Below are 27,013 nucleotides of genomic sequence, written 5' to 3'. Positions count from 1 at the left end.
GACATGAGTGTGAGTAAATGATGACAGAATTTTTATTTTTGGTGGACTATCTCTTTAATGACCAGCAATAAAAATATGACACTGCTGAGAGGCTAAACCAAGTGATATCTGTTTTTCCTATAGGTGAATGATTCAGTGCTTGAGATCCCAGACTTTTCTCCTGCCATTAAAGGGGTGTTGTGGGAAAACTGGATCAGCAATAAGGGTGTGTTTGTGGCGTATGAGGAGGACAAAGTCTACACGTATGCCTTCCACAAAGACACCATACAGGGTAAAACTAAAAAGCACAATGTTTTTATCATTAATAGGTATGGGAATTGTAATATTGGTTCGAAGTTCATGTAAAGATTATGGATACTTTAATGGTTCTGGTAGGTGTTCTTTTAGTCGTTTTTTGAGGAAGTATGGACAGTGCCTTGGAGAGATAAGTAAAGTTATGTAAAATTATGTGAATTTCAACAGAACATTAATGTGATGTGCACATCTGGAAAATAGTTTAATTATTTTTTAATTGCAAGTAATGTTAGAAAGATTATTCTTGATTCACATGCACAGCCGACAAAAAATAAAATGCGCTCATCACTATCTTGACAATTATACGTAATATTTTGTTCATTACAGTAACAGTGGAAGAACACAGATGGTCCAGAACTTTGTTTAAACATATTCACGTCTTTTTTAAATTCTCGATTCCCATTCCTAATCATCAGTGCCTTGTAATAGACATTTTGTTTTATCTGGGCAATGAAGCTGACTGCAGTGCTTCCGAATTTTCATTAGTAACATGTTTTTGTATGTGTTTTTCTCTAGGCTCTAAAGTGATTCTAGTTGGTGCCACCAAGTTGCCATTTTCCCATAAGCCCTTGCTGTTGCATAACGGTGAGCTGACATGTCAAACCCAGAGCGGGAAGATTAACAGTGTAGTTTTAAACACGCATTCATTCCTCAACATCCCACAAAGTGACACCAGCAAAGACAAACTCCAGTCATTACTGCAACAGGCCATCATGCTGAAAAGGTACTTTCATGCTACATTAGTTTGATTTGGTAGTTTATTGTGCAGTCTTAACTACTCTACATCAAGCCAAATAATACAAACCTAAATGCTTCTAAAAGCACGGTTGTTAAATGTATCTGTAAATGATTACATCGGGTTCACTTGATTTCTTCAGCAATGTTCTGAACTCTGTGAAATGTTTGTGTGCAGGTTTTCTGATGCGTGGAATACCTGTAAAGCTCTGAACAGAACTGAGGCCTGGGGTGAGCTGGGCAGGGCGTGTCTGCACCACATGGAGGTGGAACTGGCCATTAGAGTATACCGCATGATGGGAAATGTCGGCATGGTCATGTCACTAGAGGACATCAAGGTGTGACCATGTCACTAGCTCTGTTCCAAAATCTAGTATACTGCCTCAGTAGGCAGCGGTTTAAAGTTGGCATCAAATATCTATTTTTTAAATTCATGTTATTGATCTTATGAACAGTTTAACCATGCATATATAACCTTTTTTGTAACTTTTAAATCAAAATGTCATAAACCGATCTTCCATTTTACATATACATTTTACATGTAATCATTTAGCAGACACCTTTTTTTAGATAAATAGTAAGTGTTAGTATTAATGCAAGTGTTGAAAAAAATGCATCTTTAGCCATTTCTTGAAAATAGCAGCTCGGATTGAGTTAGGCAGGTCATTCCACCAGCTTGGAACAGTCAAGGTAAAGGTCTGTGAAAGTGATTTTGAGCCTCTTTGGGATGGCACCACAAGGCGCCGTTCACTTGTAGAACACAAGCTTCTGATGTGCACTCTCTTCGACTCATTAAAGACCACTCTTGCTGCTGCATTCTGGATCCTTTGCAGAGGGTTGACAGTGCATGCTGGAAAGCCTGCCAAGAGCGCATTACAATAATCCAGTCTGGATAGAACAAGAGCTTGGACAAGGAGTTGTGTAGCAAGCTCTGATATAAAGAACCTGATCTTCCTAATGTTGTATAAGGCAATTCTGCAGGACTGGGCAGTTCTAGCACTTTAACCTGTGTTTAGTAGCATCGATCACAACTCCAAGGTTCCTGGCTGTCCTGGATTGAGTTATGGTGGACGAACCTAGCTGCATGGAGAAGTTGTGATGAAGTGTTGGGTTATCTGAGACCACAAGCAGTTCTCTCTTCACAAGGTTGAGTTGACGGTGTTTGAACTCTTCTACACACTAAAGTGTTGTTCCTCAACTGTGTCTGCAGGGAATAGAGGATCAAAATTTGCTGGCTGGTCATTTAGCCATGTTCTGCAATGACTTTAACCGAGCACAGGACCTGTATCTGACATCTTCGTACCCCATGGCAGCCCTGGAGGTAAAATAGACATGCACACTCATGCATGAAAGTTCACATGTATTCACATGTAAGTACTGTACGTTTTTAGACTTCCTAAGTCACATTGACTACTGTAGCAGTTGTGCTGTTGTGTGTTTGTGTGTGTGTGTGTGTGTGTGTGTGTGTGTGTGTGTGTGTGTGTGTGTGTGTGTGTGTGTGTGTGTGTGTGTGTGTGTGTGTGTGTGTGTGTGTGTGTGTGTGTGTGTGTGTGTGTGTGTGTGTGTGTAGATGAGAAGGGACCTGCAACATTGGGACAGTGCATTACAGCTGGCTAAAAGACTGGACCCTGATGAGATCCCATTCATTTCTAAAGAATATGCCATACAGCTGGAGTTTGTGTAAGTAAACCATTTTACATTAGTTAATTACATCTAAATTAACTGTTTTGGAGATGCATCACATGCATATTTCATGGCACCTGATTATAAGGGACATGGACTTGTTTTTTGTTTTTGATGCATCTGAAAAGAAAAAAATAGCTGCAGTGATGACTTGTTTTTGTAGGCCAACTTGGAAGTTAGCATCACCCAGGTTCCCTCAACAAAAAAACACTAGGATATTTCCATAGGCTTCCATTTGCAGAAAATAGCACTATGACCTACAAAAGTTTGATTATTACATGTTTTGTTCATTGTGATAAACTTCACAAATGATCTCAACAATCGCCAGAAGTAAAGGGCTAAATGTAGGCTACAAACAAACTACACCACCATTAAGCTTCCAACATTTTTTTTAAAACATTTTCCCTGAAAGTTTGAGTTAGAATAGTTTGCAAGAGCTTGATTATAAACACACTGAGACTGTAAAAGCAGACTAATGAGTAGATGAATTTGTTTGTTGTGATGACGTTTAAAGGGGTCATGTTGTCGATTTTTTTTTTTTTTAATCATTTAATATGTTCCTTCAATTAAATATCAACTTATATTGTTTTTTGCACAAAACAAACAAATATATATGAGGAAAAACAGTTATTTTCAACCTTCATTCTGACCCTCTGTCTGAAATGACCCGTTTTTGAGGGATGGCTCCTTTAAGGCTTGTCAGTAAACGGCCACTATTATGATTGGCTAATGTCATTCATTGGAAACAGTATCAATGCCCACTGGCTATTGCACCAGAGTAAGTGTTTTGAAAACATTATCCATATACAGCTGTCATTTACAGACAAAGCATTATGAAATCATTTACTTATGGTTTGTGATGTAGCTGCTGTCAGATCCAACACAGTTGGCTGCTTCAACTTTCTACAAAGTTTCTTTGCAAACTCTCCATTACACTGTGCCTCACTCACAAAACAAAATGGTCTAAACAAACATATAATCCTTCAACATGATCCGGGACACCATTAAAATAAACCATCCACTTGTTTCCGACACTGGGATCCTTCTGAAGTCTGTACAGAGACCCAATTGAGCTGTTTAGATTGGACACAACAAAACGAACATTCTTTCACTGTCAGAAACTGAAAGTGCATCTGTATACTGTATCCAGTGTAGACAGGGTTGGTGATAATTATAATGGGTTCGATTTGCTCTTGACACAATCCAGCGTAGGCAAATGTCAGCCGTTAAAGTCGTCATGAAATCAAAATTGACCCTATTTACTTTGTTGGCGCACAATACTAGTCTTGTTGTGGACAATTAATCAATCCGTGCAAATTTATACACAGAATTTTTTTTTTTTTGTGGTGATTTAACCAAAATCTAAAAATTTGCTTCCGCTCTGGAATAGCGTTCCTTCTCTGATGCTGTCAGTATGCTATTAGCGATGGATGGAGAGGAGGTGCGATAAAATAAAACCCTGTCCTCTATTCAATATTCCATTTCACTTGGAAATTGTCACAACACTGAAGTAAAGTCGTTTTCAACTTACGGTTCACACTATGATGTGATGATGTATAACTCTGTTTTGTCTTGCTCTGGAGCAGGGGTGGAGCCAGACATTGTAAACATCCGGGGTTTATCCCAAATCAATATATATTTGTCCAATGACATTTTAATTTTCTGTTAACAGCTTTACTGACATGGAAGGAGCTTTTGTTGTAGTATTGTTGTTCAGAAAATGTACAATATTTGGCACTATAATTTGTAAAAGTTTGTTGGGTGTACCTCCTCTAGGTGCATCAATCTGGTGCACTTTGAGAGCTCAAAAAATTAAAACTTAAGCCATACAGTGTGCACACTGAACAGAGAAACAGCATTGACTTGTACCTGGATATTAAAGAGGGCTCAAACATCTTTATAGTTGTGATGTAAAGTCTCAGTCTACATTGTTTTTGTATGCCAAATAATTATTAATAAAATAATAATATAATAATGTTTTAATATTATATAATTATTCATGACAGCAATTTCCATATATTTTAACAAATGCACTCTAAAATAAATGACAATTTTATTAGTTACTAACTTTACACAACAGTATAGGGAAATTACAACACTTTTGTACTAATTTCTTTTTAAAAGATAAATCCTTGAGCTTTTATTTTGATCACCAGCTGATCGTGTGCGCAAATTTTGCTGTTTTGTTTTTAAAGGCACAAAGCCATATCAAGGTTTTGATTTTAGTTCGTTGGTAAAATACAACGTAGAGACCATTTAAGCTTTGTATGTTTTAAATTTTCGGTTTATGATGAAACGGTGGCGGCAGCACAGGGTCATTGGGAAACACTGAATGAATGTTTAGCTGACAAATGTGCTAAAATTGTAATAGCTGTTATATCCTATCCAACCGGACCGAACGAGAGTCTCGAGGCCTGCCGCTGCTCTGAGTGAGTGACAGGAGGCGTGTCTGTGTTCAGCTGCAGTGTGTGTGAACGCGCTGTTGGAGAGAAGAGAAAGCGCTGCCGGTGTATGGATGCCTATGACGAATACTCTAGAAAAGCGATATTGAACTGTTTAACATATTTTAATAGAGAAAAATTAGAACAATTATATTTTGAGAGCACTGTTAAGAAAGCTCAAACCTGAAAGATTCGGTGCTTTTGGGAAAACATTCGGGGCTCCAGTCCCCTTAGCCCACCCCTAGCGCCGCCCCTGCTCTGGAGGCAGTCAAATGCAAATAAATTTCCCATGTGACGTCACAGATCCTGCAATATCAAAACGAGATGTTTTTGGAGCTTGATTAAATAAATGCTTTGTTTATAATGAGGAGGAAGGTTTAAGCTATGAAACTGACAAGATGTTTTAATGATACAAAAACCTCTTATATGTCAAAAGATCAAGGCAAACTTGCTTTCTCATATCATGACCCCTTTAACGTCCCTGACAATCTCTGTAGTCCCATGTGTTAGCAAACCGCCTGTTAGCAAAAGTCAAGTAAAAACTTTAAAAAATCACTAATGGTATTACTGATGTGTTTCATGTTGTAGAATAAAACATCAAAATATCTTGAACTTGTGTTAACAACAGACCTTATTTCAGGTATTTAACCAAAAACCATTAGTTAAAGTTAGTAAAATACTAAAATACGCACTATACATTATGTACTTCTGCAGTGTACTCAGCGGTGTTGTGTAACATCGGAGTCTGATAGCCCCTCCCCCTCCGCTACGTAATACTATGAAGTGTCCAACATTCCACACTTTATTTTTTCGGTAAATTAAGTGCATCAACTAAGTATTTAAAGTGCACTACTCACACTATTTATACTACAAAAGTGTAAAGTAGTGCAATTGGGATGCACCTATTGACTTCAGGAAGACAGAATTGCTAAAATGCTAAATCGTTTCTGGGTTTTGGCCTATAAAAATATGTGATCCCTGTACATCACTCTATTGCTGATGTAATGTCATATGTTTTTGTGTCACCCTCTAGTGGAGATTATGTGAATGCACTGGCTCACTATGAGAAAGGCATAACAGGAAACAACAAGGCAAGTGTCTGCATGTTTGTCAAATGATGATCAGCAACTTTAAAGGAAATTCTCATCCAGAAATAAAAAAATGTATCATTTACACACTTAAAAAGTCATCAGATTGTCTTTCTTTCATGAAACAGAAAAGAAGAAATTGTGAATATTCATGGTGCACATTTCAGTACAGTGAATAGGGTGACCGAGGGCAGTCACGTTGCAAAAAGGACAAAAAACTGCAAAAATGTTCACTTTTGCACTATATTCTAAGTCTTCTGAAGCCATACAATAGCTTTTTCAAGAATGAAGTTTGAAGATTTTCTATGATTTTATTAAAAAAAATCTCCTTATGGTATCTAGAACCATGAGCATAGACCGTAGATCCTAATGTGTGTGTGTGTGTGTGTGTGTGTGTGTGTGTGTGTGTGTGTGTGTGTGTGTGTGTGTGTGTGTGTGTGTGTGTGTTTGTAGTTCCAGGATCATGATGAGAGCTGTCTAGCAGGAGTGGCTCGTATGTCCATTCGAATGGGGGACATTCGTAGAGGAGCCAATCAGGCCATCAAACACCCCAGCAGAGCTCTGAAGAAAGACTGTGGAGCCATTCTGGAAAGCATGAAGGTGTGTGTTAATTCACACTATTGTACGCATAGCCTTTCAAAGTACAGTATACTCCATTTGAAATTTACGCTTACACAGACGGTTGACACATACACATTACAACAATTTGCACTCCTTCCCTTTAGCATCTTTGTATCGCCCAAATATATTGTGAAGATATTTACACATCTTTATAATCTTTTAGGCTAGGAGTTGTACAAATGCAGGTTCTTTCTAACCTCAGTGCAGAATCTCTCATTCACGTAGCCATCCATTGTTGTAGTTTGCACACGTTTTTGTCTCTTCTGTTTATTTAGTTTTTTCTTCAACTACCTTGTGAATCAATGGCCCTGGGGCACTGTTGCCACCTTGTGAACTAACTAATTAGTGCAAAAAAATTCAATGTGCATATGCAATATGCTGATGTTCACGCCGTGCATACTGTACGAGGATGCTAGCCCATGCTTACAAAGTAAAGTACACTTTGGGCTTTAACATACAAATCACTCTCATTTGCACTGTTAGCGAGCAGTTAGTGAGAGTTTTCAGATTTTCTTATTGGCTGAATGATTCTGTGTGCAGCAATATTCAGAAGCAGCTCAGCTGTATGAGAAAGGCCAGTACTACGACAAAGCTGCCTCCGTCTACATACGCTGCAAAAACTGGTAATGCAACTTCACAACTGTAAATAACAGTGTACATCACAGATTTGAACATTGTACTATGGGAACAAACTTGTAACTAATATTGATCTCTAATCTCTTAATATCAGGGCAAAGGTGGGTGAGCTCCTGCCCCATGTGACTTCCCCGAAGATTCACCTGCAGTATGCTAAGGCAAAGGAGGCTGATGGCAAGTATGTACCAAATGCAATATGTCTTTATTTATTTATTTATTATTTTAAAGATTTTTTTTGACAAAATGAGCAATACATTTTCCATTATTTTCCCATTTTTAATATGGATTAACCATTTTTTAACCCTTTAAAGGACTAGTTCACTTTCAAATTAAAATTTCCTGATAATTTACTCACCCCCATGTCATCCAAGATGTTCATGTCTTTCTTTGTTCAGTTGAAAAGAAATGAAGGTTTTTGATGAAAAAATTCCAGGATTTTTCTCCATATAGTGGACTTCAATGGAGCCCAAACAGTTGAAGGTCAAAATTACAGTTTCAGTGCAGCTTCAAAGCGTTCTACATGATCCCAGATGAGAAATAAGGGTCTTATCTAGAGAAACCATCACTAATTTTCTTAAAAAAATAAAAAAATAAAAATAAATTATATAAGTTTTAATAATAAATGCTCATCTTGAACTAGCTCTCTTCTTCTTCTCTATTTGAATTCCGGCAGTGTAGACGCTGCTAAGGGTATTACTGCCCTCCACAGGTCAAAATTTGAAGTAATTGTTATATACTTGCACTAGAATATTGTATATGACAATTTAGTTCAACTTTGACCTGTGGAGGGCAGTAATAAACTTAGCAGTGTCTACACTGCTGGAATTCAAATAGAGAAGAAGAAGAGAGCTAGTTCAAGATGAGCATTTATGGTTAAAACATATAACATTTTTATTTTTTTTTTAATTTAGAAAATGAGCGATGGTTTCTCTAGATAAGACCCTTATTTCTCATCTGGGATCATTGTAAACTGTAATTTTGACCTTCAACTGTTCAGGCTCCATTGAAGTCCACTATATGGAGAAAAATCCTGGAATTTTTTTCATCAAAAACCTTAATTTCTTTTCGACTGAAGAAAGAAAGACATGAACATCTTGGATGACATGGGGGTGAGTAAATTATCAGGAAATTTTAATTTGAAAGTGAACTTATCCTTTAAGTGACCATTACATTTATTTGTTTTCATTGTTGTGAATGTTTTTTCACAAAGAAAAATACAATTTTGCAAAATTTGTATATAGTTACTTATGTATGTATGTATGTATTTTTTTGGGGTTGACTGAAAATCTGGCTTGCGGAGTATGGAATGTGTTTTTCAGCTCAGCTTATTAAATGGTCCTCTGGGAAGGCATGTTTGTCCTCTGGGGAGGAATGTTTCCTGGGTGTTTATTCTGGAAAATGTGCCGCCTCGTGTTATGAACACTACCGTAAAATCACATTCAAGAAACACACAAGAAACGGCAACATCCCCTGAATTGCCACTTTCCAAATTTTGTGCTTGCGTTTAGATATAAAGAGGCAGCAATGGCCTATGAAAGTGCACGAGAATGGGACAACGTAATTCGAATCTTACTGGAGCATCTTAACAACCCTGAGGAGGCTGTCCGCATCGTACGAGAAACACAGTCCATTGAAGGAGCCAAAATGGTAGCCAGGTCAGTAAAGAGAGCTGCCTCCAAAATCTGTGTGCCTAGGAATTTAAATACCTTTTCTACTTTTATAAAATGCATTCTTAACAAATGTAAGTGATTTTTTTTTTTTTACTCCAGATTGTCTGCATTGAACATCTGCCCTTATTTCAAGTTCTTTGCTCATTTTGATGTTCTGTTAGTGTGATTAAATGTTCTGTGACTGCACAGGTTTTTCCTGCGTTTAAGTGATTACGGCTCAGCGATCCAGTTCCTGGTTTTGTCACGTTGCAGCGATGAAGCTTTTCAGCTCGCCCAGCAGCACGGGCAGATGGAGGTCTATGCTGACATCATTGGTGAGCTCTCGGATCATCTCACACTTGGGTCATGCATATAGTACATTTCTATGTCTTGATAAAATATTAAACTCTGATTTTTAAAAGATGGAAGTCTTGGTAGTTTTATGATTTATGTGTTTTTTATATAATGTGACTACTTTGGTTTAGACTGATGGGAAAAATGTTTTAAGAAATATTCTAGGTTATTTTTTTATTTCTCTAATCAAAAACATCATGTTTTCTTGGGAATATAATTTTAATTGGTAATTAATTCATAGGTTTTCTAATGTATTCTTCAGGACTTTTTTTCAATGACTTACTTAAATCTTTATTTTCATTCTGTTCATTTTCTTACCAAGTTATAGAGTTAAAAAGGTGCTTCATAACAGGAATGACCTACTTCATTTAACTACACAGCACATAATTTACAATACTAATTTATCCAAATTGTACTGAATGAATAATTTCAATATTTAAATTTTCTATCATGCTATGTGCATGTGTCCAGGTTCGGAGGCTACAACAGAGGACTATCAGAGCATAGCGCTGTATTTTGAGGGGGAGAAAAATCATCTTCAGGCTGGGAAATTCTTTCAGAAATGTGGACAGTACAACAGGGTACAAAAACTGTGTGTGCTGTCAGATTCTTTACCTCTTTCCTTCCCATGCCTGAGCACACTCCCTCTGTCTCTCAAACTCTCACTTTTCATCACACTTGGTTGCCCCTCTCTCTTTGCTCATTATCTTTAGAGGGATTCTTTACTCAACTGACTGTGCTAATTACCTTGGTCATTATTATTAATATATTTGGATCTGTCTGTCCGCACACAGGCGCTGAAGCACTTTTTGAAATGTCCTAGTTCTGATGACAGTTTGGCCATAGAGATGGCCATTGAGACAGTGAGTTCATTCACTCTTTACTACATCCAATTCGTATATATTTATCACAATATACAGCATACTAGTTTTCTCTAACAGGTTTAAAAGACCAGAAATAAACAGATATCCATTCTTCATACTGCACATTGCCTAATGGCTGCATTCACTTGTACCTTTTTATTTATTTATTTTTTTTATTTTTATACAAAATTGTAAAGATGTATAGTCTAGTCATCATGCTACTTAACAAATAATTATAATTAATGTATCTGCCAGATTTCAGAATCATGGAAAAAAATGGTGATGGTGATTATATCTAGTTGTAGCAGTTATTGCTAAAAATTGTTGTAATGATGATAATGATTTTAATGCTGTCTGTTTAACAGGTAGGTGAAGCAAAGGATGAAGCTCTAACCAATCAGCTTATTGATTATCTGATGGGGGAAAGTGACGGAATGCCAAAGGTATTTTAAACATAACTGAGACTAAAATTGAAATTCTTTAGAGTTTAATACAGTAATTGAAACTTATTTCTTTGAATTGGAATTTTCCTCTAAGAACTAGAGTTAATTTTATGTTTTTAAAGAAACTGATCATTTTATTTAAAAAGGATGCAATAAATTGATCAAAGTTACAAACTGTTACAATTGCTATAAATTGTTACAAATCTATATCAAATAAATGTTGTTCTTTTAAACTTTGTTCATCAAAGAAAAATATCATGGTTTCCACAAAACTTTTGAACAGCACAACTGTTTTTAACTGTTTTTAAATTATACTTTGAGCGCAAAATCAGCATATTAGAATGATTTCTAAAGGGTCATGTGATACTTAAAGACTAGAGTAAAAATTACATTTTAAAATATATTAAAACAGAAACCAGTTATTTTAAATTGTAGTAGTATTTAAAATAATTACAATTTAACTGTTTATTTTACAAATAAGAGACTTCTGAAAAAAAAAAAATTAAAAAATCTTTCAGTACAGTAGTTTTGCAACTTACTGGATTTGTTTCCTGTATGTTTCATTATTTACCCCACTGGATTCATCACCGCTCCTTGCTCCAGGACTTGATTTTTCTTGATATTATTCAATAATATTTGATTACATTATAATAAACATGAGGATTATCTAGTGTCTCCAGAGAGCTCTAACATTGACTTTCACTTTATCATTTATTGTCAGTTTGTTTCTTGTAATTGCGTGTCCTCTTTTAAAATTTGTGGGCATTGAACCCTTTAAGTGTGTTAAGAGTCTTTAAAACAAGCTATTGATTGGTTCCTGTTGTCCTTACACTCATCATCTCTCTCTCTCTTGCGTGTCACTGCATGTGTGTAGTCTCTTGCCGTGAGTAGCTCATTGCATCTGCTGATACTTCCCCTCGTGGTGACCCAGCAGAAGGCACTTCTGTGTGTCTGTGTGTACATGTGAAAGTGTGTTTGTGTTTCAGTAGAGTTCCTCTCCTTTATTACTTCATATTCTGACCGTGTGTGTGTTGGTGTTGTAGTTGTTTAAACTGTATATGTTTGAAAATGGTTTGATTCAGTCCAAATCATTGTGTATAGATGTTGGGTTTTTGATGATACTTAGCATCAGCAGTGTTTTCAGAAATATTATATCAACTACTAGGTAATATTTGTTGGTTCTGCTCTTTTCTAGGATGCAAAATATCTGTTCCGGTTATACATGGCTCTCAAACAGTACAGAGAGGCAGCGAGAACGGCTATTATAATCGCTAGAGAGGAGCAATCTGCAGGTCTGATTTTAGTGCTTTTTGGTCAGTTATCAATGTAGTATAGGTTTATAATGTTATTTTAGTAAACAGATTGTCATTCAGTGTTTTTTGGGAACATGTTGCACCTTTACCTGATTTGTATAATTCTTATTAACTTATTAACTCCAACCAAGCACTAAAACAATCCAGACACTTTGTGCAAATAAGAAGACGTAATGCATTCTTAGGGAATTCCCACCCTGTGTTTTTTTGTGAAGCACACTTATTTGTGTTGGTGTGTGTTGTAGGAAACTACAGGAATGCCCATGATGTTTTGTTCAGCATGTACGCTGAGCTTCAGACACAGCACATTAAAATCCCAGCAGAGATGGCCACAAACCTGATGATCCTGCACAGCTACATACTAGTGAAGGTGGGAAACATGTTTACATGAAGACATGTCTTGACTGTGGACGATAACACTCACATACATTATTTGAAGCAAAACAATGTAAAGTTCAATGTCACTGTTACAACGTTTATTCTTTACATTTTTATGTAGTGGGCCCAAAAAGTAAAAATTAATGAATGATGTTACAGTATATTGCAAAATAGCAAACCAGCGGGTTCAGTATATTTTTATTTATTTATTTTTTAAGAAATTCATACTTTTATTCAGCAATGACACATTAAATTGATCAAAAGTTACAGTAAAGATTTTCACATTGTTACAAAAATTTAATTAAAGTGTAACCGTTTCCACAAACAATAGGTTGTTTGCACATGACGTCACAGCAGCAGCGCGAATGAGTCTGGAGGGCAGGGAGTGTATTTTGTATATAGGAATCCTATCAAAAACTCAAAATTCGTATGTTTTGCGTCGTTTATGGTTGCTCAAATCGATAAAATCAAGAACCCAGAAGGTGTTTATATAGTTTACATAAATTATACAGTTTTTTTAACTGTAAAAGTTGTCGCCTTTTAATAGAGTTTTGCGTCTGCTGATACTGAAATGAATGGATACCTGCTTACCTTATTTGTTTTTGACTTGGTTAAATATCCACATTCTTCATGGTATTGTTTGCAGGGAAGAGAAGCTATTTTATCCCACTGAATTGTAATTTGGTGTTTTCACTTCAGTTTTGTAGTATTCCGTTCACAATATTGATCTGGTTACCATGAGAACAGTGTCACGCGCTGCTGCTTCAGCCATCATAGAAAATGTCCAAATAAATAAATGTTTAACAAGCTGACATTAGTTGATTCAACAACAAAGACAACACTTTAAAAAACACTCAGTTATGTGATTATTTTATTGAGTGATAGGGAGTGGGTTAAATCAGTGACATTATTAGATTTGATATACGGCGTCTTCCCGTCACCTTCTCAACCTGCTTCCCTTAATGTATTTTTACACGTTTAAAAGGCAACAATTGTATTACATCGTCCAGTTTTTTTTCTTCTTTTTTTTCATAATGATGATGTGAGCTCCTGTTGCAATTCTCGATTCAGTATAAATGACCTACAATGGCGACAGAAAATAAAAAATACTGCCCTAACTTAACTAGCAGAAAGGCAGAGCGATATAAACAAACCCAGACTAGATCTGAACGTGGCATGATGGTAGCTTTACATTCTCTATATCTACCTCCTCGATGGCAGGAAAGTCTTTCAATTCATTGGGAAAGTCGCTCATCTTCATAACATAAAGATCACGCCCAACATATGTTGTGAATTTCTGTTTATACCTTTCTAAACCAGCACAGAAAGGACTTTTCTCCATCTCTTCCATTCTAATTTTCACTGCTTGCCCTCCACCGGTATTTCGCGTGTCACCAGAACCACGTGATTGCAAACAACCTATTAAGCAGCACAACTGTTTTCAACATTAATAATAAGTTTAATAAATGTTTTTTGAGCAGCAAATCAGCATATTAGAATGATTTCTGAAGGATCATGTGACACTGAAGACTGGAGTAATGAATGTTGATATAATTCAGCTTTGTCATAACAGGAATAAATTACATTTTAAAATATATTAAAATATTGTAATAAGTTAACAGTATTTCCGTGTATAAATTATAAATTAAATAAATAAATTCAGCCTTGGTGAGCATAAGACTTTTACTTTTACATTTAAAAAATATTACTGACCTCTAACATTTGAATATATATATATATATATATATATATATATATATATATATATATATTGGCGTCTATATTTGAAAAACGGACAAGAAAATCTTTTTTGTTTTTAGTACATCATTGTCATCTAAACGTATCCTAAAAATAACCTACCTGTAGATACTAGTTGGTTGTGCATTGCTTGATTTGATGTTTTGTATCTAATACTTGGACAATCATACATTTTAAATGTGGTTTAATTGACGAGAAGTGTTCAAATACTTGTTGTGGCCCTAGTATATTTCATGTTTATTTAATGAAGAAAACTGAATAAACAAACAAGGGTAAGGGAGGCCTAGAATTCTGTCAATGTCGGACATTCATATTCTACAGAAATCTGTTTAGCTTCCTTCTGAGTTTTTCAAGTGATTTGATGTGCATGTGCTAATGAGTTATTCACTGTTCTGGGAAGTTGATGTTTGTTTTTCATTCATTTTTCAGATCCATGTTAAAAGGGGAGATCATTTAAAGGGGGCACGAATGCTTATCCGTGTGTCCAACAACATCAGCAAATTCCCATCGCGTGAGCCTCTCTTGTACACATACACACATACTTCAGTACTGTTATGGCTGTCAGATCCACTAGATATTTTCTTATATAAAGAGGAGATGGCAACCTCTTCGTCTGTATCACTGGTTTAACTGTCAATAATGGATCACTTCCGCTTGTAAGCTAATTATATATTGAACCTGACATCAATGAAACGCTTTAAGAGTTATACGACAGTGATGAGTAATGACCTGTTTCCACACAATAGCAGTTGTGGTCTTCCTGAGCAATGCGCTTTTTTGAGTTAACGTTGTAGGCTCTGGATCCACCTTTAATGTAGCATAAAGCTGTGTGTGTGTTTATGGCCTACAGACATTGTTCCCATCCTCACATCAGCGGTTATTGAATGTCATCGTGCTGGACTAAGGAACTCTGCTTTCAGTTTTGCCTCTATGCTAATGAGACCAGAGTATCGTAACAAGATTGATCTCAAATACAAGAAGAAAATAGAGGCCATGGTCCGGTAAGACACACAAAGGAAATTTGCTAATAATGAATTTCGGCCATTAATAGGGTTGTTCATTTGCACATGGTGTCTGTCTGTGTTGTTTTAGCACTCAATTCACTAAATCAATTATGCAAAAATGGTAATGAAAATGACTGATCATTTTGCTAGATAAGACATTTATTCCTCGGCTGAGATTTTATAGAGCCCTTTAAAGCTGCACTGAAACTGCAGTTTGGACCTTCAACCCACTGGTAACTGTTGAAATCCACCATATGGAGAAAAATCCTGGAATGTTTTCCTCAAAAACCTTAATTTCTTTTGAACTGAAGAAAGAAAGACATAAACATCTTGGATGACATGGGGATGAATAAATTATCAGGAAATTTTAATTCTGAAGTGAACCAATCCTTTAAGAAAAAAATGTTGGGGGGGGTGGCTTAAATATTGTTGTGGTTAATGGTGCAATTCACTGAAACAGTGCAATGCCATGACACGCTATTTAAGGCTTTTACCATTTTTGCATAATTGCTTTAGAGAATTGAGTGCTGAAAGAAAGAAAGAAAGAAAGAAAGAAAGAAAGAAAGAAAGAAAGAAAGAAAGAAAGAAAGAAAGACCTAAACATCTTGGATGACATGGGGGTGGGTAAATTATCAAGAAATTTTAATTTTGAAGTGAACTAATCCTTTAATAACACTAGAACAGTCCATGGATTAACATAAGTAACTAAAATAATTATAATTAAATTATTTTAAAATAAAAATTAAATTAAGTTTCATAATTCCAGAAGTTTTAAGAGCTGAATGTTCTTCAGGGATCCCACTGTTTTCAACCATTGAATTTACATGATGTCATTCCTGATTTACTGGATAAGGATAAAGTGTTTGTTTTTTTCTCACAGCAAAATATTTTAGAGCTTGGCATAAATTTAATTCAATTCAATTCACATTTATTTGTATTAGCGCTTTTCACGATACATATAGTTTCAAAGCAGCTTTACAGAGAATATATATATATATATATATATATAATATATATATATACACATACATACATACATACATACATACATACATATTATATTATATTAAGATTTTATTAATTTACATTACTTATGTGTAGACTTTTAAAATTAGGCTACCTCATATATATACCAGGTATAACCACTGGTTTAAACTGGACTGTGGATGTTTTTTTCATTCTGTCCATCTATGAACTAGTGCCTTTAACATATAGAAAACAAGAAATAAACTTCTTTGCACTTTATACAATTGTTTGATAAGTTTTTGCTTTCTTGAGGTATTCTGTTTTTCTTCAATCTGTTGCATGTGAGGGTATGTTTTATATACAGAAATTTTTCAACCTCCAAACTACAATCCTGCTGTTACAAGTGACCCAATCACTGACCTTTTTTGTGTTTTCCATTAGTCGTCCAGATACTTCTGAGGTCGAGGAGGAGAGCTCACCCTGTCCGTACTGTGGCTTCAGCCTGCCTGACTGCGAGCTTCTCTGTCCCGGCTGCAAAAACAGTCTGCCCTACTGTATCGCCACAGTGAGTACACACAACTTAATCTACTGCATCACTGAACACAAGCAGCTCTTGCAGCCTACAGCTTCAGTTCCACAGTGCAGGCGTTACAGAGAATCTTCCTCTGCCTGAAAAACACACCCTATTTTAACTTCCTCACTAGGTGCAATATTTCATTCATGACTTGTCCGTGACTGTAATGAGAGGAATGACAATAAACTTGACTCGACCTTTTAGTGAGCAAATGTAGACGCGCACAGTTACACAATCTGTCTGATAGATGTGTGTCACAATTTTCAGGGTCGTCACTTGGTCAAGGAGGATTGGTGTGTCTGCCCACACTGTGATTTTCCTGCTCTCTACTCGCAATTCACCCAGTAAGTCTCATCCATCTATGGTCCCTATATACATCTACTTATCTAGTCATCTATCCATCCATTGATTTTCTGTATTTGTATGTGTTTGTTTCAGGCTCTTAGAGACAGAGGCAGTATGCCCCATGTGCTCTGAGACTTTAAATGTCAGTGAGGTGAAAAAAGTGTTGGACTGCTCAAAATATCTGCAGCAGGACCAACTGGAGCGCTGAGATCTAGAGAGCAAGAAAAGAGAAATGAAAGGGTAACGAGAGAAAAACATCTCTTGATATTTTTACTCATACAATGGGGACTAAATGTCTGAGAGAGACTCATAAAAATGCTACTTGTTTGCATTTATCTAATTTAATACATTTTTAAAAATTAGAATAAAATTGAAATTTTTACATAATATTTATTTTTAACATTTACATTTTTAGTTTAAATCAAAAGTTCACACACAAACAGAAAAATGAAAATTTGGTCATCATTTACTCACCCTCATGTAATTCTGAAGCTGTATGTCTTTGTTTCTTCTGTGGAACATAAAACATTTTGAAGAACATTGGCAAACAAACAGTTTTGTGTCCCATTAACACTGAGACAGGATATCTTCTTTTATGTTCCACAGAAGAAAGAAAGCCTTTTTCATTTTTGGGTGAACTATTGAACTATAAATATTTCTTATTTGTTTTACATCATTTCAACACTTCTTTCTTTTACATTTTTCAAAATGTCAAAACTTTTTGTTTTTTAGGTTTGTATTTATTTCAACTGTATATACATATACAGCACACTTTCCAAAAGATACAGATATATGTCAGAGACTTCAAGCACTTATTTTTCCTTAATGAAATAACATTTTGATGGAAATTTGTGTCATTGATATTTTTATTATGTAGTAACTATTATTGTATATTATTGTTTTACTATTTATATTTATTGTGTCCTTTATAATAGCACAGCCTCCCTTATCTGATTGCTGACAGATATGGAATATTACAGTGTTTTATATATTATTTTTTCATGATTATTTTTGTAAACAGAGCAAAAAAGGACAATTTTGTAAAACATCTAAAGTGGCTCTTATGTTTTCTGTTTTCAGATGAAGTGATTTGATGTTCTCAAATTTGATGACAGTCACACGTCTGATGATGTGTGATGGGGAGTCATTACAGAATCAATATTGTGAGATCAATATTGTAGTCTTTCAAGCGAGGCATGATTGTATTTTTATATTATAGAAGTACAAAAATGTTTTTTTTTTATTTATCAATATTGTAGCAATTTGTAATCATGGTATATTTATCTTAAAATACAGAATAAAAAAAGAAACATGTACATTAAATGTTTATCATCAGTATATCTGTATAGTTACTCTAAAATGTGCTTCTACAGTGTCTTAAAGGTGAAGTGTATACTTTCATCTGCCATTGGCTGTACAAACAGGTAGTCCCACCCTAAACTCATGCCATTGGCTAAGTTGAAGTTGCTATGTCGGGCCTTTCAAACACACAAAGCAATGTTGAAATCACCACAAAGCCTCAGCATTTTTACTTTTTGGGGAAATCCACCTATGATTGTTATCTATGCACATTAAACTTGCATAGGAGAAAATTGCACATCAGCTTTAATCTGAGTGATCTATACTGCTGTTTTGTAGCCTGGCCACAAGAGTTCAGCACTGCAGTGAGCTAATAAAAGGAGAAAGACAGTTAATCTAACCACCCAAATGCTGACATTTATTATGAGCTGGACTGTCCGTTCACCTTACATGTGGCCTTAAATTTATTAGTACAAATTGATTTAAGGTCAACGACTCTGTCTTTTAAAGTTGAGCTTCACCTCACTGCTTTAGACATTTAGGCCAATAGTTCTGCATTTTGTATAAGCTTTAGCTGTACTAAGAAAATTGTAATTCTATTTATTAGAGCTTGTGAGGTCTGCTTTATTTGCATGTTGTGGTATATCTCTGCTCTGAGGCTGAACTAAATGAGAGATTGAAGTATGTGCTTTAAAGGGATAGTTCACCCAAAATAAAAAAATTCTGTCATCATTTACACAAGCCATTCAAAATCCTGTAACACAAAAGAAGATATTCTGAAGAATGTTGGTTACCATATAGTTTTGGTGACCATTGACTTCCTTTGTATGGACAAAACATTGAGACATTTCTGAAAATTATTTTATTTAATGTTCTGCAGAAGAAAGAAAGCCATACAGGTTTGGAACAACATGAGGGCGAGTAAATGTTGACCGTTTTCATTTTTGGATGAACTATCCCTTTAACATAAATTATTGGCCCAAACATTTTAGGTGTCCCTGTGTTGTGTGACAGATTTTTATGAAGGTATTTTTGAGTATTTCAATTAAAAGCAAAACAATCAGGTCAATGCTCTTATAATACAAATTTCATATTATAATGTGCATTAAAAATATGTACCCAGCTCCATGTCTTTGGACATGGTATCCAATCAATGAACTCCATTCTTTGTTTATTGTGGTCAAATTTGCCTGTGCACAAGATGAATTGTGTTCTTGTCAGCCCTGGACAGATGGTGTGTGTGTCTGTGTGTGTGTGTGTGTGTTTTATGTATATGTGTAGAAGGCATGAAAGCATGTCCCATATTTGGCATAGCATCTGTCTTGTTTTGCATTATCAAAGTGGTTATGTAGTATGTTGTGTAAAGATCACAATATAAGAAGAATAGTCACTTACTGGAATTGTATTACTTAAAGCCTAATTCACCTGTGAAACTACCACATCTGACATGTTTGTGTGTGTGTGATGGAGGAGCTGATGTTTTACAGCATCTGAAATGCTGAGGTAAGTTTGTAATTTGTAAAGACCATCATGAAGCTGTCCAGTGTGTGTGTGTGTGTGTGTGTGTGAGAGAGAGAGAGAGCGCAGAGAGAGAGAGAGAGTTTGTGTGTATCTCCTCTGCAGCACGCTGGCGTTGTGCCACACTGAGCAGAATGGCTTCACAAATTCTGAAACACAATTGTAGTGTTTTATTTCCCAGTTGCATTGTATTTCTTTGTATTGGTCTCACACACACACACCTATGCACCAAAGTTATATATGCTGTCACTTCATGTATGTGTACAGTATATACAGATAGAGAGAAAGAAAGAAAGAGATAGATAGATGGGTAGATAGATCTGTTTAAAATTATTTTTAAGGTATACAGATCAAATATAATTAATTTTATTCTCTCTACATATATAATACTTTATATATTTATACTTACATTAAGCAATATATTATATGATATAAATATATCATTAATATATGTATTATGTATATAAGATATACTGAGCAAATATAATTCAACTTCTCATATTGTAAATGTGAATCTTGCTCATTCCCATTCTCACATGGGATCGTTTATCTTTCCTGCCACTTCCCCTCTCTCTCTCTCTCTCTCTCTCTCTCTCTCTCTCTCTCTCTCTCTCTCTCACACACACACACACACACACAGCCCATCCCATGCCCTCATTTAGTTCTGTGGTCTCAGTGTAAATCTGTTAAGAGAGAGGGGATGTGATTTAATGTGACACAAAGGACACGTCGAGGTGAGGAGGAGCTGTTCACAAAACCACTAACATCTCGTGAATTCTTAAGTCTTGCTTCGTATAATCAGAGTGTGCTGCTTTCGCTGTCATTTCGTTGAATCTGCGTGTGCTCATGTACGTTTACCAGCTTAAATTGATTTTACATAAAACATTTACCTTATATCTTAAAATTCACTTAATGATATTGTAGCTCAGTAGGTTTCGTAACTTAAATCCAGGCAGAGAAAGTGACGCCGGTGCGGGACAGAGCTTGCTTCGTCACGCGAGAGCACAGCAGCAGCCTCACTGCAGCGGGACAGGTGCATGCACGCGCAATCCATAACACACACAGAAACTGAGCCCGGAGTGTGGATATACATACAATGACAGGCATGTGTGTTTGCTGGAAGCGTGTTTGAGCGCGGGGAACTACTATCATCTGTGTTTTCTTCATAAGGTGAGGCTAAGTGTCTTCATACTGTCATATGTTCAGATGTTCTCACTGACGCGCGCTTTTTTCGCTTCCACATGATCTCGCAAGTTCTCAGAGAGACTTATCACGGGTGTCTTTATTGTAGAATAAGTCTGCACTAGGGGGTCTGTAAGAGTGTTAACGGTGTGATGAGTGTTCTCTGGTGTTCCCACTGCGGATCTCTAGAGCTGAATTTAGTCCCTGGTGTTTTTCACTCCGCCGCTGGAGCGAGAGCTTTTATTAGCGTTAATTAATCTGCACATTATTCTCAAGGTCTGATCAAGGCGCGAGGAGTAAGCTGTTTTGTAAGAGATTGTATTAAGCAAGGGACATATCTCTATCAAGATACACAACCAAACCAAACATTTTTAGATAGGCCTATATTATAAGCTAGTTCAAAACTAATTCTTACATTTTTGTGTTTTTGACCATATTTTTGCTGTTGTAGCTGTTACATAGCGTACATTCAAACGGTCAACAAATGAAAATGGATTTTAACCAAAATGCTGAACTGTGTTCTCAGGACAAGAATATTTCTGGTAAAGTTGGCACATTTTTATTTTTGCTCGTGTGCTTTGGACTAAACACTGATTTGATATTCCATTTGCAGTTCTGCATTTGCATTTTCATGAATTGTTTTCGTTCATAACTGTTATACTGTATTTATTTATTTAATTTGTTTAGCTGAAAGGCCTATAATGGGTAATTCAATGTTTCTTTGTGACAACCTAGTTCCAGACCATAAAAACTATGACAACATGCCCCCAGGTGAACCTGTGTACTGTGAACTGTTTCTGTTGTCCTGGGAAATCACAAGCAAAATGTTCAATAGCTAGACAGCTAGCCTTGATCCCCCATATAAAAATACAAGCGACTATATGTGAGAAATATAACAGAAAACAACACATAGCTACAGATTTCATTCTGTTTGTAGATCCTTAATGCTTTAATGCTTTCTATTCACACCTGCTCAATTCATTCAAATGCTGTTAGGCCTACATTTTCATCTTTAAAACAATGCACATCTTTCATACATCACATATGATGGATGAAATTATTATTATTAATAGGTTAAATCATGGTTAATATTACATATTCTATACTATATTATGAAATATTATATTACATACGTGGCCTCTACAAGCTTAATCAACTTTTACAAAAGACATTGTTCTTGGTACAGTGTCATCAGTGCATACTGACTATTTTTTTTATTGGAATATTGCAGTATTATTTATCTGTGCACATCATTATTCTTAAAATTCATGTGCCCTCCTAATCTATAATCAAAGTGACTTCCCCTTTCTCTTTCACAACAACATCTCTCCTCTTCTATGATGACGTGTTTACTGGTGCAAGAGCGGGACAACCGGTCACTCACACGAGATCACAGCAATAGCAAACCACAACAATCCAATCAATTCCTGATGGACGAAATCAAGTCCCACCCTACATTTTTTTCTTGTCGAGAAGCTGTTTCACTTGGATATACGACATAATATGGAAGACTATCCAACTTCCATGGTGACTTTATATGTAACTGTGTTAGCACAAAACATTTTTTTGAAAGAGAAATTTTATATATATAGAATTTACGTTGTTATCTATTCAGCAGTAACTTCAAGTGAAATGATTATTCCTGATCTGGCCTGATGTTTTGCATTGATGTAGTTAGTACATGCTATGGTTACATTCAAAAGTGTTTGCCATTGTATTTTTGCTGACTAATGTGTCTGTGTGTGTTGCAGGTGTGCAGTCATGGTTCTTAAGTGGCTGATCTTGTTGATGCTGTTGGTTCAGTTCTCAGCAGAAAGCAATGCAGAAGGAGGCAAACCCAAGAAGGGGAAAAAGGGCAAACAAGTCATCTGTCCCTCGTAAGTCTCCCAGGCAGTAACACACACTCGCATACACACATATGTGTGCTGATCCCATAATCATTTAAGGTTGCCAAGGATGCAAGGATGTCAGTCATGAAGAATTACAGTGCTGTTAAGCAGAGTTAAAGTCTGGCGATAAATTTTAGAGCCTGCTAGACTGGATGTTTCTGTTAGCACTGGTCCAGGAACAGCTGTGTCCTTGTCAGCACTCTCTATTACATACTAACAAATCCAGCTAAACTGGCCTCAGGCCACAGGCAGGGCCAGTGGTCCATATCTGTATGACTAAGCATGAGTAAGTGTCTCTGCTTTTTACTGTATTTTCTCATGGCTGACATTATTCCAGAGGAATTGAATAGTAAATAGTTCTTGAATCTGAGAGGGCAAGTTACGTCCTAGTATGATAAATGATGTACTGTCAGTATAATGTGCATGTGTCTGTTTTGACATTGCCAGTCAGTTATCAGCAGAGGACTTGGACAGAGTCCCAGCTAACTCAACCAGCAACATACTGAACCGCTTGCTGATGACCTATGATTCACGTATACGACCAAACTTCAAAGGTACTGAGATTTCAGAATACTACCTTGAAATACTTTATTTCTCATAAAAATGTTTTATTTCATATAATCCTTAGAATAACTATTACGAACCAAAAATGCGAACCAAAAATAACTAAAAATGCACAAAAACATTTACAGATGAAAACACATTACAATAAGGTTGAGTTGGTAAGAATGACTTTAACTATAAAATGTGAAATAAAAAATAAAAAAAAACTTCAGTTAATACATTAGATATGAACTAACAACGAACCATATTTGTATTGCATTTATTAATATACTGTAGGTTAATGTTAATTTTTACATACTTATAATTTTGTACTATATAAATATTATTATATTTATATTTATTAGTACAGTGGTTCACAACTTCTTTTACTTCAAGGTTATACAGTGACAAATAAGCACAAGTCAACCTGCCAGGACCACAGGGGGAAGCCAAAGGACTGCATATAGCTACTGTACGGATCCATTCAGAATTATTAAACACCAAAATACAAATGAAAAATAAAAACATTCTGAATGTGTGGAAACTCAGCGATCAATGTCATGAGTGAACAGTTCCTCTGTCAGAACAAGCAATCATGTCTATGTTTGAAGCGTGTAATGCACATCATGTGTAGCCTACATAAACACCACTGACTGATCAAAGATTTAATTTATCTTTTTTTAAATCTAACATATTAATAATAAAGTTAATTAACTATATTAATATATTTAAATTAATTTTAAGTTGTCTCGCGGATCCCACTGTATTAGTAAATTATGAATGAACAAACATTAAAGGTGCCCTAGAATCAAAAATTTAATTTATCTTGGCATAGTTAAATAACAGGATTTCAGTACATGGAAATGACATACAGTGAGTCTCAAACACCATTGTTTCCTCCTTCTTGTGTATATCTCATCTGTTTAAAAGACCTCCGAAGAACAGGCGAATCTCAACATAACACTGACTGTTACATAACAGTCGGGATCATTGATATGTACACCCCCAATATTTGCATATGCCAGCTCATGTTCAAGGCATTAGACAAGGGCAGCCAGTATTAACGTCTGGATCTGTGCACAGCTGAATCATCAGACTAGGTAAGCAAGCAATAACAACAGCGAAAAATGGCAGATGGAGCAATAATAACTGACATGATCCATGATAACATGATAAATTTAGTGATATTTGTGAATTGTCTTTCTAAATGTTTCATTAACATGTTGCTAATGTACTGTTAAATGTGGTTAAAGTTACCGTTTTTTCATGGGGTGGGGAGGGGGGCAAGGAGCATGTGATTTAAAGGGGTTCATTTCATAGTTAATGATGCCCCAAAATAGGCAGTTAAAAAATTAATTTAAAAAAATCTATGGGGTATTTTGAGCTGAAACTTCACAGACACATTCAGGGGACACCTTAGACTTATATTACATCTTGTAAAAGCTGGTTCTAGGGCACCTTTAACACTAAGCAGAAGTATATTTATAAATTCACCTAGCTGATAATTTAACTAATGTTAATTTAACTAATGTTAACTAACCTTTATTTATATAGCGCTTTATAGAATACAGATTGTTTCAAAGCAGCTTTACAGTTATAAACAGGAAAAAAATGATTCAATGATGCAAACAGAATTTAATTATCCTGTAAAGCAGCTCTAAAAAGACAATACTATTCAGCTGAAATCAGTTGTGCTACCAAAATAATTTGTCGTTGAAATTATTGAATCAAATTGCAAAAACCTGCTCATCCTCTGAACAACCTTCCTTTTTCTTCTGATGTCACCCATGTCAGATGGACTGTTGGGTAATGTTAATCGGTTTAAGGCATTGCATTTTCCTATTGATTTTTTTCTCTTTATTTTTTTACTTTAAATATCCTCTTTTACTCTGAAATTTGTCAGATTACATTGGTTGCAAAATCATATAACAACATTCTTTTAGGTTCAGATCAGTGGTCTTTGATTTATAATAGTATTTTAGTGAAGCATTTTTTGTATTTGTGTCATACCCTGATTACCAAACCTCTCAGACTTCTAGCAAGTTACTATAAAATAGTACAACTATAAAATTCACTACTTGCACTTTTTTCCCAAAAAGTCACAAATAACATAATGGATGACCTCATTAGAGCGATAATTTAATCACAGTGTCAGAGAATGGCAGAGTGTGTATTGTACAGAGTAATTGGAAATTCTCCTCCGTCGTGCTGCTGAGGATCACAAGACCCTGTGGATTTAGAATGTGTCATTCCGAACCCAGTAGGATAAGAATATGTCAGAACGAAACTGTTAGATCAATGGGCTTCTGCTACGGTTTCAAATTGTTACATTCAGTGAAGCACAAAATATTCTCACATTTGAGAGTATTTGTTTTGCACTTTGGGGAATCTGAGAATAGCACACAGCTTTTATCCTACACACATGGATGATGTCCATGACTATATTCCTCTGAAAGAGTTGCAATCGTGTTTGCAGGTGTCCCAGTGGAGGATAAAGTGAACATCTTTATCAACAGCTTTGGGTCGATTCAAGAGACGACAATGGTTAGAAAAAAAACCATTACTTAGTGTGTGTGTCTAATTTACTTGTACTGTATATTCTATTCGCCCAATATTATTTCTTTGCATCTTTTTTATTCCATATTAGTCATTTAGGCACACAGTCTTGTTAAATGTTGTACATTTGATTGATTTACAAAATATATTTGCTTCTGTTGATACTACATTGTACCAAGACAACCTGCGTTTCATCTCCAGGATTACCGTATAAATATATTCCTGCGTCAGCGCTGGAATGATCCACGTCTGAAGTTGCCTGCTGATTTTAAGTCTGATGCATTGACGGTTGATCCAAAAATGTTCCAGTGCCTGTGGAAGCCAGATCTGTTTTTCGCCAATGAAAAAAATGCGAATTTTCATGACGTCACACAGGAAAACATACTCCTGTTCATCTTTCGCAATGGAGACGTCCTCATCAGCATGAGGTAGGTCACGATCATGATTATTGTTTTAATAATACAGTGGCAATATGATAATAAAAACACCAATGTTCAATATTAATAGTAATCAGTAGTAATTATCCGCCATGTAATATAGGTCATTATACCATTTACAGTAACCAAGCAACAGTTTTTATTTATATAGTATTTAGGTAGAACACAGGTGTGCATTTATGACCACAGATTTTTACCAGTTGGATCTGATTTATAATAAAAAATAGGGACCGAACATAACATTGATCTTCAGCACTATTACACCAGTGGTAGCCGGTGCTTTCTAGACTGTGTGCTTCCATATTTTGCCCTAATAAGTGCTAAAATCTAATTTGTGTGTGTATGTGTGTGTGTGTGTGCTTTTGTTTATATTACATTGTGGGGACCAAACTGTTTTCAGCACTGACATTAAAGGTGCCCTAGAACTTATTTAAAAAAATGTAA

At 35.7% G+C, this 27,013-nt stretch overlaps 2 protein-coding genes across 3 annotated transcripts in view; both read left to right on the top strand.

Moving 5' to 3' along the window:
* wdr19 (WD repeat domain 19) overlaps positions 1-19,560 on the top strand; it is a 28,696-nt gene extending 9,136 nt beyond the window's left edge. The window contains exons 16-37 of one of the 2 annotated variants that reach the window (XM_067402977.1): positions 124-271; positions 811-1,018; positions 1,208-1,367; positions 2,240-2,350; positions 2,600-2,709; positions 6,187-6,244; positions 6,695-6,841; positions 7,403-7,485; positions 7,593-7,676; positions 9,007-9,153; positions 9,358-9,482; positions 9,973-10,082; positions 10,296-10,364; positions 10,730-10,807; positions 12,003-12,099; positions 12,366-12,490; positions 14,686-14,767; positions 15,107-15,257; positions 16,668-16,791; positions 17,068-17,144; positions 17,239-17,385; positions 18,226-19,560. In XM_067402977.1, the coding sequence (XP_067259078.1) occupies positions 124-271; positions 811-1,018; positions 1,208-1,367; positions 2,240-2,350; positions 2,600-2,709; positions 6,187-6,244; positions 6,695-6,841; positions 7,403-7,485; positions 7,593-7,676; positions 9,007-9,153; positions 9,358-9,482; positions 9,973-10,082; positions 10,296-10,364; positions 10,730-10,807; positions 12,003-12,099; positions 12,366-12,490; positions 14,686-14,767; positions 15,107-15,257; positions 16,668-16,791; positions 17,068-17,144; positions 17,239-17,353 (2,409 nt within the window). In that variant the 3' untranslated portion in view covers positions 17,354-17,385; positions 18,226-19,560. Of the gene's footprint in view, positions 1-123; positions 272-810; positions 1,019-1,207; positions 1,368-2,239; positions 2,351-2,599; positions 2,710-6,186; positions 6,245-6,694; positions 6,842-7,402; positions 7,486-7,592; positions 7,677-9,006; positions 9,154-9,357; positions 9,483-9,972; positions 10,083-10,295; positions 10,365-10,729; positions 10,808-12,002; positions 12,100-12,365; positions 12,491-14,685; positions 14,781-15,106; positions 15,258-16,667; positions 16,792-17,067; positions 17,145-17,238; positions 17,386-18,225 lie in introns of those variants that run through there. The other variant, XR_010896605.1, reaches the window with a different exon arrangement.
* Positions 19,561-22,484: 2,924 nt separating this feature from the next.
* Positions 22,485-27,013, top strand: part of glrba (glycine receptor, beta a) — a 36,469-nt gene continuing 31,940 nt past the window's right edge. The window contains exons 1-5 of the mRNA XM_067404069.1: positions 22,485-22,519; positions 22,896-23,021; positions 23,481-23,587; positions 26,053-26,120; positions 26,334-26,560. Of these exons, the coding sequence (XP_067260170.1) occupies positions 22,485-22,519; positions 22,896-23,021; positions 23,481-23,587; positions 26,053-26,120; positions 26,334-26,560 (563 nt within the window). The remainder of the gene's footprint in view (positions 22,520-22,895; positions 23,022-23,480; positions 23,588-26,052; positions 26,121-26,333; positions 26,561-27,013) is intronic.

This window comes from Chanodichthys erythropterus, chromosome 12, assembly GCF_024489055.1.
Source record: "Chanodichthys erythropterus isolate Z2021 chromosome 12, ASM2448905v1, whole genome shotgun sequence".
Lineage (NCBI taxonomy): Eukaryota > Metazoa > Chordata > Actinopteri > Cypriniformes > Xenocyprididae > Chanodichthys > Chanodichthys erythropterus.
Note: the sequence above shows the minus strand (reverse complement) of the source record. Positions and strands in the feature narration are given on the sequence as shown.